Consider the following 16142-nt stretch of genomic DNA (forward strand, 5'->3'; position numbering starts at 1 on the left):
GACATATGAAGGTCAGAAGAAGCCAGCATATGCAAGCTTTACCAGACTGGCGGCGATGAAAAAGCAGCAACATGCTCATGTAGTATTTGTAGAGTAGGAAAGATGGCTAGGCAGTAGATGATGGAGTTACGAGTCGTAGAACATCTAGAATACCCCAAAGATAGTCAAGTGTTAGAGAGGGTATATAGGATAGGTAGGGTGGGACAGCGTAGGGTAAGGTGAGTTTAGGTAGGCTAAAATAAGTGGGATAGGAGGAGGCAAGAATGGGTAAGTTAGGGTGCATAGAGTAGAATTAGATAAGGTGAGGGAGAGTTGGGTATAATGGCATAAATAATATAGAATGGTCACACTAGCGGTGCCATAATTTATTGATGAAAAGGAAAAATATTTAAGACCAGAAAGAAGCCTACCAAGCCTACCTTGAGACCTAAGATATACAGGTGCATGTATATCTTAGGTCTCAAGATAAAAATGCCCCTATCACATCTCAAGTTAAATTTACCAATACTGTGTTCTAACATCTCAGAGAATGCTATGATTAGTCGAAGCCAACCAACTAAATACCAAATTAATACGAAACTGTATTTCCCATTTCAACAAAAGTGTCAACAATATCTTGCTCTTCGCTTGTGCAGTCAGCTCACAATTTCTTCATTTCTGTGACCTTCAAAGATTTACACCAGAATTAAATTCTCAAGTTAGTGCAATTTGTCAATAATTTTGCAGCAAGGAGATTAAAATGTTTTGATTTTGAGATATTGAAATCATTTGTTTGAAGCCTGCAGCATGAGCGTTATAGCCTGAGTTCATAACTATGAACATAGAAGCTAACTTAGAATCGACACTTTTTGAAACCGTATAAGAATTGTCCTTGCAACAGCTGCTTTGACAGAAGCATACGCTATAGACATCTCCGGAAAAGTAAAGAGTGCCATCTCTAGCTTTTAGCTCAAACGACTTGAGTGTAAGACAATTCTAATTACTAGGAAGCATACGAAAGGTCTGTTGACTAACATGTACAAGGTATGTCTGTTAACTAACATGTACAAGGTATGTCTGTTAACTAGCATGTACAAGGTATGTCTGTTGACTAACATGTACAAGGTATGTCTGTTAACTAGCATGTACAAGGTATGTCTGTTAACTAGCATGTACAAGGTATGTCTGTTGACTAGCATGTACAAGGTATGTCTGTTAACTAACATGTACAAGGTATGTCTGTTAACTAACATGTACAAGGTATGTCTGTTAACTAGCATGTACAAGGTATGTCTGTTGACTAGCATGTACAAGGTATGTCTGTTAACTAGCATGTACAAGGTATGTCTGTTGACTAGCATGTACAAGGTAGGTCTGTTGACTAGCATGTACAAGGTATGTCTGTTGACTAGCATGTACAAGGTATGTCTGTTGACTAGCATGTACAAGGTATGTCTGTTAACTAACATGTACAAGGTATGTCTGTTAACTAACATGTACAAGGTATGTCTGTTAACTAACATGTACAAGGTATGTCTGTTAACTAACATGTACAAGGTATGTCTGTTAACTAGCATATACAAGGTATGTCTGTTAACTACCATGTACAAGGTATGTCTGTTAACGAGCATATACAAAGTTGGTCTGTTAACTAACATGTACAAGGCATGCCTGTTAACTAGCATGTACAAGGTATGTCTGTTAACTACCATGTACAAAGTATGTCTATTAACTAGCATGTACAAGGTAGGTCTGTTAACTAGCATGTGCAAGGTAGGTCTGCAGTTAATGTCAATGTGATAGATATATAATTATGGTCATAGATACACATGTACATATATGGTTGGTGAATTAGCAATTATAAAGCAAGTTTTATAAGCTAACAAGTACAGTATTTGGCAGGTCTGATGTACAGAGAGTATATGACAGGTCTGTTAACTCGAAAGCATGGAGAAAGCACGGAGAGATTAACTCGTAACCCTTTATGGATGATGAAGAAAGGTGAGAAGACAACTTCTACATTGTTGGGCATCCTGCTCATTTCAAGTGCACATCATTACAGTATATGTTGAAGTCATTAGGCAAAGCAAAATATTTTTGTCTTGCTGAGAAAATTGTAGTATTTTTATAGCTGAAGTAATTCGCGCAGCATTTATGGCTGCTTGATGGGTACGTGAAGGCTATTTAGGTTACTCAGATCACTTCCATGACCTTTATGAAGTGTTTGTGCACCGCCAATTACATTCTTTCCCTAATCATCTATTGTTGCTCAACTAAGACTAAAAACTTTGAAGATGACTCCCCAATTTCCAACTTTCATTAATCGAGGTAATATTGTGTGAAAATCAAGTGATATTATATTGATTTTAAACAAAAGTTCGTAATAATTAAAACTTTCCTAATATAAGCATCGAGTGGAAGCTGTGTATCTGTATCATTATTCTAGGGCAGTCTAATGAATATTCCAAAAATATGATCTGACATTCTCCGAGGGGTGGAGAGCTACTTGTATACAACTAATGATCATAGTAATTAGTTGAGGACTGCCAAAGTACTAAGTACATTAGTAACGATACTGCGCATGCGGTCGAGATAGCACGACTCCTTTAGACTAAGCTGTGACGCCAACTCGCAAATAAAATAATGTGTGCAAATCCCTGCTGTCCTACTTCACCAGCACTTTGAGCAAAGAAATTCTTTAAAAATATTAGAAGAAAATAACATAATATAAAATCTCCTATAAACTACTTTGAAGGAAAATAAACCAATTGATAATCATGCAGGAGTTTCTGATACTTTTAGCAATATCTCTTCTTCTCTACCATTTTCTAAATCTGGAGAAGCTTCAACGACCATCTCCAAGGAAATACTGTTATTATTAGAAAGTCCAGCACTTGAAGCATTCTCTGGTAGGTGCAATGTGGCACCTTGAGGAGGCACTGCGCTTTTGCTGGGTGATACAACAGACTTTACTGGATCCTCTGAAGAATGAGAGGTCACCTCGAGGAGCCTCTGATGAAGAGGAGTATGTGAGGTTTGTTGGGAAAGATTGTCATAATGACTAGCGGGAGTGGAGGGCATGGACAACACTTGCTCCTCCACCTCTACATATGCCGGCGGAGGCGGACAAAGAAAATCTTCACTTAGCTCTACGTCTTTTTTGACCTTGGCATTCGTTGGCTCCCCAGATGCTTTTATAGTTTTCTTGTCTTTCATTTTACTCTCAAGATTTACCTTTTTAACTTTTTTAGAAGATCCTTTGCTGTGGACAGAAACTATTGGGGGTTTATCTGTTTTACACATAGGCCTATTATGTTTTGCCAAGTTTGTTTCTTGTTCGTATTCAATGACATCAGAAGAAGCTGGTTGGTCTATCTGGACTCTTATAACGGGCTTGTTGTCTGGCAAACCTTCAGCCGTTTGGATCACAGTCGAATGTGTTGCGCCTGCATTAAGTTTCGCATTTTTGCTGTTTCCAGCGATTCCGATCTTGCGGCCAATCCAAGCGATCTTCTGTAGAATATCAGCCTGCATCAGGTCGATGCACATGCCGACCAACGCCAACCCAAGAAATACGTAGATTGTGCAGAGTACTAGGCGTTCTGTGCTACTCTTATCTGTTGTATTTTGCTGAATCATACCTGGCACGTAGTCTCCAAAACCTATTGTGGTCAGAGTGACAAAACAGAAGTAAGCTCCTTCCATATAGTTCCAGCCATCCCAGAGAGCGAATAACAATGCCCCAGAAAAGATATAGATGGCCATGACTACTAGGCATAAGTACACTGGAACCGTAACATCGTCTTTCAGACTGAGAGAAAACTGCTTTTTTACGTTTTGCAGCCATATTTGTCCTTTAGTGATAGTGAAACTATATTTCCGACTAGGCCTGTTCACTCCCGAGTTGGGGTCATTGCTCATTATCAGTGTTTGGCCATTTTCAGCGGCATCTACGCCGCCATTTTGGTTGGGACGACGAGTCATCTTGCTCGCTGCCTTTCTCCTTTTGCATGAAAGACAAAAAATGCAGCATACTCCGCAGCAGCAGGTGTGGTACAAGATTCGAAAGACTCGAGCAAAGAACTTGCCGAGGTTTGCTACACACATTAGGGTCAGAGGCAATCCAAAGACGCAATAAACAATGGTACAAGCCATTCCCGTACTGGTTTTTGGCGTCACGTGTCCATATCCTAAAAACAGAACAACCGTGCAATGACAAGATTTAACTGGTGAAAAAGCATTCACATGAACGAGATGCTTCTTTGTTTTAAATAACTGCAGGTTTCAGGAAAGAAATCGGTATTTCATCAAATTGAAACATGCTCATGACAAACCATATCGTGAATGGATTACTCTGTATCCTTTGTAAAACCTTTTAGTATGGTTTTCTTACATTTCTCACAAGACTGGCTTTACCAAACTAGCTGAGTGTGCAGGCAGTGCACTCTGAGATATACAGTACTTTCTCTAAAGAGCTACATTGATGGTAAGTTTCTGAGATATACAGTACTTCCTCTAAAGAGATACATTGATAGTAAGTGCTGATTGTAATACCTGATGGTGGTTTCTGTTCATACAAATTGAAAAGACGGGTGGCATTCTCTTAGTTTGTTTATGTTACGAATGAAGTATTGGTTTTTGCATACTGATTATTTGTGAAAAATGTGTGAATTCACAACCATTTTATAAAACCGTGCTTTTCCAATCACCACAATAAGTGTAATCTGTGTACATAATTAAAATTGCTACTGTAGTGGGTGAGATACTGTAGTAAATAATACCATAAAAGCATTTTAAAGAGAGGCTGACTGTTATCATTAATTAGGGGTAAGTCTGTCATACCTACTGTGTCTGAGCCAATTAAGCATTACATAGGATTACGCGAACAGAATTGATGCAAGTGAGACATCTTCCTGAGATGAGTTTTAAGGTAAAATGGTTGCAAGTGGAATGGCTGTAGGTGAAATGGCTGTAGGTGAAATGGCTGTAGGTGAAATGGCTGTAGGTGAAATGGCTGTAGGTGAAATGGCTATAGGTAAATTGGCTGTTGGCGAGATGGTTGCAAGTGATAATGCTACAGACTACACCCCTACAGGTAGAGCGGATAAAACAGCTACAAGCTATGATGGTATGATGGTATGACTAATGATGTGTGAGGATTATAATGTTATATTCAGAGCAATAATTTCACTGAATCACTGAGATTATAGAGCTTGACATTTTCCTCTTAGAGTTGATGATTAACATTCAAGGCTATAATCCGGCGGTGAGTATCTGCTGCCGCTGTCAGCGCCCTTACATTTAGCAAAAGAAATATTTACTGTTAATGGCCGATGAGAGTATTTGCTCTTTTCTTCAAGTATTTGCTGAGGTGTGGGAGGCAGCACTCTAGCGGAGGTAATGCTGGCAGGCGTGGGCGCCACAGACAGTCACTTTCGTCTTATAAAATTATAAGAGGGTATTTGCAAAATTGATTTAACCTCTATGACTAGCTTTGCATTTACAAAAACCTAGTATCAAAGGCTAAGCCCGCTGTCGTAAGAAAGTCGTACTAGCCTTGTAGTTGGTGTTGTTCTAGCTTACATCGCAAGGAACATTGTTTACAAGCTTACATCGAACTACATCGCAATACGACTTTATAGGGATACGAATATGCAGAAGAATAACAATTTACCGTTTATTTGCCCTAAATCCATGTCTAGGAAGGAATAAATATAATAGTTGATGCACGAATAGCAGTTAAAGATAAACTTATATTTCTAACATTTGTGATTGTTTTTGATGTGTGAGGTGATCTTACTGCCAGGATGTTTTAAGATTAAAATCGACAAGAATTGATTAAGGTTCAAATGCTCGGGAGAAAAATACAAATGAATGATGTCACTAGTTGTTATCGTTGCGATGATTGAAATTGTTTACAGCGTTCAAGTTGCAGGAATTATGCGTCTCATTCTGCCAGTCTCTTTGCAATTGACAGTAGATGTCATAATCGCACTATCGCTTGATCTGAGTCTATTAATCTTGAAACATCCTGGCAGTCAGATCATCCCAAGCATGAAAATCAATCGCAAATGATAGAAAAATGTCGATACTTTCTGATAATAATTACTATAACTTTGTGTAAGTTTAAAGATTTAAAATGAACAAAATATTAGTAGATTTTATCAGAAAGTATCGAAAGTATTGATATTTCTCACTTGAGATGGTCGATCTTTAATCTTTAGGGTTTAGGTTATGAGTCAAACCTTGACACAAAGGTAAGGCGTACCCAAATTTTAGACATATATCAAAGCCATCACATGTTATATGAATATTGTATTCTGCTCCATTCTTTCGACAGCTCAGAAAATTAATGAAAAACACTTCAAGTTATTATATATTAAAACAGACGATTATACTAAACTATGCAAAAACTAATGCAAAAAAATGATATAAAACTGCATTAATAAAGTTATAATATTCAATAAAGGTATTTTTTGCTACTTTAAGGTAGAAAATGATGATAGAAGTGTTAAGAGGAAAAGGGCAGGATAGCAGAGGTGACGGAGATAAAGGGGCACCAAAGACACGTGTCATAAATTACTGTAAGTTGAATAGGCTGAGTATAACCTGACCCGGTAGATATTTCCTTATTATTTTTAGACCTGTTTATGCTTAATGGCTAATATTTGTTAGTCTCTTCTTTATCAATTATAAAACTGCAGTGCTTTGAGATTATTGAGACTCACACGTGAAAAACAATTTCAGATTTTCAGTAAAATGTCAAATTTTACGCCAAAAGACTCTCAAGTTATGTTGATTGTAAGTCAGCGTTAGACTGAATTACTATTATTATTATCAACTACTAGTACACTGGGAGTCTAGTGTGCTGCGAGAGAGTTGCATTACATAAGCACAGAGAATAACTATCTCCACGATTATTCCAAACAGCTAAACAGTGGTTGATTAGCGCTAGTGTTAGCATACCAAGCTGCAAGTTGAGGGTTTGAATCCCGCATGATGCAAATATTTTTCCAACATCCAACAATAGCTTTGGACATACGGACAGAATGGTAGTTCTTATTTTTAAATGCTAATAAAACAAAACTAAATTTTCGAGTACACAGGAAGGCAGCTCCAGGAATCGGCTAAAGTAATATTTATTCGACTTTGAGCTTCAAATGATTTATGGCCCCTCCACTACTAATGTGACACACGGACCCCTACAGTACGATAGAGAGAAGGCAGCTGATGATGCTACGCTGGACATACCTATGGTCGTTATTGCGGTGACCGCGTAGAGCAGTGCGCCAGCAAAGTTCCATTTTGTGTGAATTTCGTCTCCTACCTTTCCTCCATCCCATTCCATGAGCGGCTTGGAACCAGTGACCACTCTATAGATATCCCTCTGTGCAACACAATAGAACAGAATGCAGCTGCAATTGGTCAGCCTAAAATGGGTCAGCTATTTATTGATGCGTATATTTGCTAACTTCATGACAGCAAAGTATTAATTATTCATCTAGGTGTAGGGGTCTAGTATCTCAGACTTGAACACATTCTCTGTACTGGTGCCTTCTCTCTGCACCCATCTTAAACCAGCATTCATAGCTATAGTACCTCAGTCATAGACACATTCTTTCAACGGGTGCCTTTTCTGTGCACCCTTCAGAGGTTCAGTGAATTCTTTTACTCATGAAAACCATCTAAACTTAATTGCAACAAGTTTGTTCTATATATTTCTCAACACAGTTCAAGTGTATATAAAACCTTGAAAATAAGAAAATAGCAGGTCAACCCTAGTGTGATACAAAATGTTTCTATCGCCAAGTATACCGTAAAACTTCTATTTGAATGCCACCTCTATTGACAGCGCCACCCTTAAAGCGCTACCCTTTAATTGAACGGCACCTACATTTGACCGCCACTTTAACATTCTTTAATTTCTATGAATCCATAATAATAAGTGATCAGTGCAAAAGTGTCCACAAAATCATACTAATAATGATCCGGTTACATTCATAACAATTAATTCTGTCGTTGTTTCTGTTCATATCCAAGTCCGTTTTCCCAAAACTTTTTGGTTTTTTTGTTCAAACTTTGAAAGAAACACCATATAAATAATTAAAAACTTTATCAGGCTAATATTAGTTCCTTGTTCGATGCGGTCTTGATACTTCGACGTATATGAAAAAAGGTTTACATTTACGATGATATATGAACGATTAGTTTTAGGTAAAATTGGTGCATAGCGCCAATCCAGATAAGTTTTTCATTATTTGTGCGAAACGTAACGTGTAAAAGTTTTGCCCTGCTAGAAATTGTTTGAATGCTAATATTGACTAGCTCAGCAGTGCAGAAGAAGAATTGAGGTCAGAAGGCATTGCGGAAGGTATTGAACAGCCAGTAGAAGATGTTCGTTCTATTGAATGCAACAATCAGAACGCAAATGATGCAAATATTTTTGTTTCGAAATTGTTAATTTTTGTCTCTGCATGTGTTCTAAGTATGGTTATAAGTATTATAAGTATGGTTCAATTATGTGCCTTGTTCTTGAATATATCTTTGTAGCATTTGATAGATTATTTTTATAAAACTTAAAAACTTGCAGATTTATATCATATTATTTGATAGCATACTTGTGGTAATCTGATCTCAGCTTACAATGGATCAATGCTCATCACTCCACTTCTATTGCGCATAAAAAGCAAGTTTTGACTGCAAACTGTAGCAAACATATCAATGAGTGCAATGAGCTTTTATGCAACATTATTAAATATAGATATAAATTGAAAATATGCCTTCAAATTTAGAAGGAAATAAAAAATTGAAAGCTGCAACAATTGCAAAGCACGCCGCAGGCTATAATATCATTGCAGATCAATTGACAACAAGAGATATCAACTGGTAAAGATACTTCTCGGCTTACTAATCTGTGTTTATTTAGATATCTTTGACAAGTCCGTGGTAAGTTATAGGAGATTCATTGCACCCAAAGGAATTGATGTTGCTAAATTTAGCTTCCAAAAATGCTGATGCGCTATTTGAAAAATACAACGCCAGCCTCTATTTGAACACACCTCCATTTGATCGCCACTTTAGAGAAAAGGTTGAAAAGTAGCCCGACATGGCGTTCAAATAGAAGTTCTACGGTACGTGTATATTTATACGCCAGCATATACATGCTAGCGTATAAATTTACATACAGATATGTGCATGTACATATCTGGATATAAACGCATATGCCTTTGTGTAAATTTATATGGAGACATTTATACGTGAATACCTGTATGTACATTTAAATACAAAAATGTATGAATCCGTAAGAATATCTAGTATAGGCATGTACATGAACATATCTGTATGTAAACCTACATTCAGGCTATGGTTTCCTATGTATGTACCTCAAGGTACATACATAGGAAAGCATAGCTAGCCTTTAAAAGAGTTGGACAACCACATATAATTGACATCAGAATCTTGATATACTTCTACCAAAGCCTCTCTATAATTCCATCTTTACGCCAGACCTAACCATAGAGATCTGCAGTGGCTTGAACTCCTAGTTTTAGTACAAAAATCACATGTTGGTGCTCAATAGAATCCGAGCCATTGCTGTACAAGTATAGATTAACCCCATCAATGAACTGGAGAGATCCGAGAGCTACGAAGACCCTTTAATATGCAAATGCTATAGAGATTATTGAGAACTGACCAAGTATTACGAAGAAAGGCAAAGGAGAAACTTTTTGTTGGTTGATACTGGATTGATTTTTACAGCGAAAATAGCGGAACCTACGACGAGTTTGAGCTCTCCCATATCTGTATGACCGGTGTAGTAATTTAATAGTTCTGTACCTTTTACACCTAACTCACTGAAAGTTATGCTGGCCTTGGGTTAGACTGCTGGCATTTAAAAGAAACTATGTTTTACATCCAGGAGTGACCACATATAAACACTCAGCGATATAACTCCTATAACACGCTTATGCAATTGTGTTAGGACAAAACCATCAATGTTTGCCTTTCAAACTTCAAAAGCAACAAACGAGGTGACGGGAAGGAAGAGATCAGACAAGCAACCGGTATCTCATTGTCATCTGTTGACCATCCTATCTGCTTGCGTTGAAAGACCAATTTATCGATTTTTCAAAATATGCCGTAACAAGTCTTGAAAATGCTTGTAATGGCCCGTCAATTAGAAATATAGGAGTCTGCGAGTAAAACCTTCTCATCAGCAGTCCCTGGAGCATTCTTAGTACTCGATAGACTCCTAGTTCATCACAACAACAGAAAGATAAAACAAACCAGCTCGATCCAAATCTATAGAGGAATATCCGAATTGATACGGAGTGTATTGCACCCGCAGGACTAATATATCCCCTATGATGCCTTACTAGCAAACCAACAACCCGCGACTAGCTTTGTAAACTATTACCGCTAATTGCTTTATGACTGCAGCTGTGTATACTTGACAATGTGCCAGCCACTCTCCTGGTATTTGCGAAACTTCGATGTATAAAAGACACGAAATCACATAAAACTCTGGGGCTTCTTTAAACAGTTCAGGAAATAATGACTTATATGAGTGAGGATGGGTGAAAACTGGCTGATCTGAAGAAATAAAACACTCTGTTATCTCCTTACGCAATTAAATATTACAAACATCTTTCATTAAGTCAATCAGGCAAAGAGATAGACACGTCTTGGGTTGTAGATATTACAAAGCATTTCCTCAGCTCTAGGCTAGCCTAACAGTAAATGAGTGCCACTTAGTGAATCAAGAAAGGCTGCAATCACAGAAAACTATCTTCTCTTTCGTTATGTAACTTTACCTCATCTTTTATCTTATGTAAATAATTTATAACTTTGCCGGCTGCCAAACAGAGAGTTACATACTTAATGATACAATGGGAGAGAATGATTTTACTCAAAAGCTGGCAGCAACGAGCAACAGGTAGAGTTTCAAATTTTGTGTGTGAAATAAAATAATTTGCTAATCGTAATATATCTACTCGCAGAATTAAATTTAAACACACACAATAAAAACTAGTTAATTTAATTAATGTAAAAAAATTAACAATTAACTAAGCTGTCAACAACTTTTAAAAAACAATTTCATATTAAAATGTCAGTCTGGCATAAAAGAATATGCAAAACCACTAGCGATCACCACATAGGAAAGTTAGAAAAACTTTCCTCCAGTAGGTCATACGCAGGTATGTAATTGTATACTAGGTAGGCGTGTAAACGCTTGCTTGTTGTCCTAACATGTAAACTGTTATACATACACATACAAGCTACAGGCCTGAGCACTTAACACTTAACATGCTGAGTGATGAGCCACTCGTCTGTTCACATATCTTAGCTAAAGGTTCATAGAATACAGATGGACCTTATAATATGGATGTTTAAATTTGCAAAGAGAAATGAGAGAGTAAACAAACACGCATCTGCAGACGCCATGTCTCATTATTAACACTCCTTATGCACTAGTCTGAGGCCCTCAGCGTACATACTACCATAGATATACTCATTATCAACACATCACATTCACTAATCTGAGGTGGTCAGCGTACATACTACCATAGATATACTCATTATCAACACATCGCATTCACTAGTCTGAGGCCCTGATGGCAACAGTTTCTGATGTGACTAACTATTAAAGCATCTATTCTTTAAAAAGGTTGTCTTTCCACTTTGTAATTGAAAGTGACCAACTCACGAAACAAATACCCAGATATCATGCTGTCTGTCTATTTCTTTAAACAAAAGTTCCAATTTTATATACTTGGCATCTTCATTTAAAAAAAATTATTAGTTTTTTTACCTATGCTACCGACACCGAATGACTAATCCTTCTTTATATTATTTATTCATCCACTCTCCATTTTGGTAATCTTCGCCATCACTAATTCCAAAGCTGTTTTGTTTATTACCAGTGATAAGTTTTTCTGTTATTCACAGACCGCTTGAAACCTATTCGTGTCTACAAGTCCCTTTTTGTTTTCTATGACCTCTGACCTAGAGTGACTAAAGACCGAGATGCATGCAATTATGTTACGTACAAACCTGATATCTGGTGAAGACAATGTGCGCCTCAGCGGTCCAGTTCTCTGGATAGAGGATGTTCAACCTGCGGGTGGTTTCCCAGAGCTGCATCACAGTCTGGTCAGTTATGTTCTGTACGTCTGCTCTACCAGCCTCAATGCTCTGATGCTCGTACGTCTCTTCTATTGCGCGGAAGAGAAAACCACCGGCTACCGAGTACGCGGCCACCATTATTACTAGCCCAACAGTAGAGAATAGGAATGCAGCAAATGACTTGCAGCAGACATTGCACTTGTCTCTCGTGCATCTCGGCTCCCTCACCTCCCCTTCAGCTCTTTACCATACAAAAATAAACACGCAGATATCAATTTCTCTTCATATTTTTAAAATGATTTTAATAAGTTTTTTAAATATTTATCCAAAATAACAAATGGGAGAAACATTTATAACAAACAGTAAGACAGCTGCTTAGCACGATAACTCAAGCTAATTGTGCAGTTTTGAAATTTATTTTAAATGTGTTGCCTGCGTATGAACCATCTACATATAGAGGGCACAGATAAATGCATCACCACAAACCATAAAAACTACTTGTAAATATTACTCCAAAGCTATTTGAGTTATGTACAGCTTTACAGACAGCAGGTACGAAAGTATTACTACTTTACGGGAGTGGCCATAAAGTGGTTACATATATTTTACATGAAATGAATTCGTAGCTCAGTTCCCAGGTTTCCACCAGCTTTAGTTAACTATACACAATCAACTAGATTGTTCTGTGCAGATTCCTATACCTGAAAGCTTTCATTCTTATTTTTTCATAAAATATATGTACACAGATCTCAGCTAAAACTATGTTCGCCATGACAAAATAATACAACATTTTACTAATATAATTGCAATAAACAATAAAACATTAAATGATAATACTGATATAAATAAAATACCTCTTTTTCTGTCTTTTTGTCCGCATCACAGTTATATGAACTGATGTTAAAATGCTGCCAGTAGTCTGCCAGCATCAATTGCTAATTACATCACACAATTATAATTACCTCCACACGTGTGAGCAGTTCTTTAGGCAACCAGATATTGATCCCTCTACCTCTTGCTTGATGCATTAGACCTTATCACGCGTGTACTAAAAAAACTTGGTCATGTGACCGGCTAGACAAGGTCATGTGATTTGCTTACCCTTCTCCTAATTGTAACTCATGTTTTCTCTGGGCATCATGAACTCTGCGTGATCGGAATCTCTGGATGCCATAAGCCTGCCTGAATAAAACAAGATTTACATGCATCCCCTTTCTTTAGTCATAATCAGTATCAGAAATGAGATGCAACTCAAAAATGATAAGAGATGACAAATCCAACTTATAGGGACAACAATTTGGAACTGTTTCGTGCAACATCTAATAGCAGACATTTTGCCAAAAAGTGTTTTGGTAAACCTAGAATAATTTTATGCCAGCCTTAGAAATATCTCAAGTCATTCAATAGGCAAGCATACCGACTTTTCTCTAAAACCACCAAGAATAAAATACTGTGTAAACAGTTCATAAATACATGTATATTCCTCTAATCATATGGTGACTCAACAGAAATGACTCAATAGGTCTGTTCTACTAATCTCATCGCAGGGATATCAACATCACCTTTGAAAGTCACATTATGTCTATGGCAACTCTAACTTGTTGAAAAGTGGGACTATTTTTACTGACAATTAAATTAATGCTGTATTATCATGTTCTTTCTTTTAAAGATGGACTTGCACAGAATTTAGTAGATTAGGCTATATCAGAAAGTATCGGTATTTTTCTATCATTTGCGATTGTTTTTGATGTTTGAGGTGATCTGACTACCCAGGATTTTTAAAGATTAATGTCGACAAAACTTCATCGCGGTTAAAACTCTAAAATTCAGTGAATATGCAATTATGATGTCTACAACTCAAAGGGACTGACTAAATAGAGAAGCGGAACGCTGAAACTTTGAATGCAGTAGCCGATATTGACAATAGCAGCGATAGCAACAAGTGGTGTCATTTGGCACATACTGTGCTTTTGAATGTTTTAAACGAGATCAAGTTTTGTCAATTTTAATCTTAAAACATCCTGGCAGCCAGATTACTGCAAACATAAAAAAAATCTCAAATGATAGAAAAATACCGATACTTTCTGATAAAATTTCCTAAAATTTGAAGCAAGTTTATCTGTAACATTTGTGTCGTTCATCATAGATAAGCTCCACAGTGAGGAGCTGTATGGATAATAAACTGCTGAGTGGTTCTGTGATTTGATATACATTTTATGCTATCCATGGCAAAGTTAAACAATACATGTACTGTGCTTCATATTCTGACAATGCTCAAAATTGTTTTCGAGTTCCTGTAAAAATGACAAAAATGATGTCAGAGCTAGGTTTCAGATAAAGCTAAACTGCGGCAGCACCATTTGACCTCAACTGCGTGACTTGTTAGGTAGAGCTGCCGTACAACAACTAGTTTTAAATCATTATATTTGATGTCTTCTTTCGCAAAAATAAAAGAGTAATTGGCAAGGTCGAAGCTCTATCATGAACTGTTGGTAACTCTGCACTCACTGTTGTACCCTCACACATGACAAACATCTATATAAGCACCTGCAATCACTATCTAACCGATACATTCATCAGTGACAATATTTTGAACTCTTATCTACATGCTGTGTGACTGTCACCGACAGGTGCTTGCTTGAATCAAATGGTAAAATTCCAAATACTTGACCTTCCATCATCTTATGTTAGTAGGTACACTGACTATTTTGACTACAAATAACTGATGAGGAAGGTCATTGAAAGTACGTCTACAATGACTAATCTTAGACCTACCTGAGTTTATTTAACTGTGAGATGTGACTGGAGTTGACAGAAGAATAAATGAGAAAACATGATCAGCTGATACGGCTGGAATAAAATTTCACAACGACTCCTATAGTGCTACGATTGCTTCTACCTAATGCATGCTCGCTCACCTCATACCAAACAAGAAACCAGCAAAAAAAATACCTTGGCAGCCCATCCTCACTCACTCACTAGCAGGAAATTAATTTTTAATGCTTTGTTTTTAGTATGGTGAGAGATTACTGTACGACAAGCAAAAACGTTTTAGAATATGGTTTCAGCAACTACCCTTAAATCTAGACAATTTTAAAACTCTAACAAACTTACATTATCCAATCTCTCCCTTACTCCGAAATATTTTAACAAGTCACTAGGTAGTCTCTCAGAGCCCTTTGCAATAGTAACTCATACACTGTGACTGGATGATACATGGATTATGTATTCCTGAGTGGATGCTTACCGTATTAAACTCTCTTGACAGGTATAACACATTGATTAACTAACAGATCCCCTCCACTTGACTAAAGTATCAATCGTTGAGATAGAAAAATCAGATTCCGCTAGTTTCTTAGAGACCGAAATTGCCTCATGGGACTAGGAGTAGCGCTGCTTGAAAGTGAAAGCCCTCATCTGAACGCTGACTAGTCATTTACAACAGTATCAAAGCGAGCAGTGCAACAACTTTGGCACTGATGAGTTTGACTGCTTTACAAGTACTTCCGTTACTTGCCAATGCAATTCACGCATTACCACCTCCTGTGTCACCTTCATTTATTCCTTTAGGAGTAACTATCCATTCATATTCTTTAGCGCCTAGAGACCAGTTGATATCCTTTTATCTACCTCACAGGTCTGATATCTCAATCAGTTTGTAGCCTTTGGCCTCACTTACCATCCATCCTAATATGCTGAGGGTGGTGGGCCAGCGTATTTCATTCGTACAAAAAGTTCAGTTTTTTGTGGGACCTAATAGTACGTTATGTAAGTGTAGAACCAGTGTTTCCTACACTTGTCTAATTATCACTTTAATTTATATCACTACTTGTCTGTACGCAAAATAATTTTGTGAGTTATCTTTGCATTGATAAGATAACTACCAGGCATTTTAAGAAGCCAGCTTTAGCTAGCCGGTTTCTAGCTAAAGCTCTAGCCAGCTTTAGCTAGAAACATGTAGCCGATTTTTATGTTTTTCCCATCGAATTCATGTTTAGGCCTTCAGAATTTTTTAATGATTTTAGCTTATTGTCTGT

The 16142-nt window shown here is 37.2% G+C and overlaps 1 protein-coding gene across 2 annotated transcripts; it reads right to left on the reverse strand.

Annotated features, from left to right (window-relative positions):
* Positions 1 to 599: 599 nt before the first annotated feature.
* Positions 600 to 13091, reverse strand: LOC137386778 (potassium channel subfamily K member 9-like). Of its 2 annotated transcripts, XM_068072922.1 has the most exons (5): positions 12960 to 13091; positions 12034 to 12346; positions 7231 to 7366; positions 3214 to 4169; positions 600 to 664 (listed from the first exon to the last, which is right to left on the reverse strand). In XM_068072922.1, exons 1-5 carry the CDS (start codon positions 12983 to 12985, stop codon positions 641 to 643), a joined length of 1455 nt encoding a protein of 484 aa, XP_067929023.1. In that variant the 5' UTR covers positions 12986 to 13091; the 3' UTR covers positions 600 to 640. The 2 variants fall into 2 exon arrangements, with proteins under 2 accessions (XP_067929023.1, XP_067929022.1); XM_068072921.1 differs by lacking the exon at positions 600 to 664 and having other exon boundaries at positions 2421 to 4169.
* Between the last annotated feature and the right edge of the window lie 3051 nt (positions 13092 to 16142).

The sequence above is a fragment of the Watersipora subatra genome, chromosome 2, assembly GCF_963576615.1.
Source record: "Watersipora subatra chromosome 2, tzWatSuba1.1, whole genome shotgun sequence".
NCBI lineage: Eukaryota > Metazoa > Bryozoa > Gymnolaemata > Cheilostomatida > Watersiporidae > Watersipora > Watersipora subatra.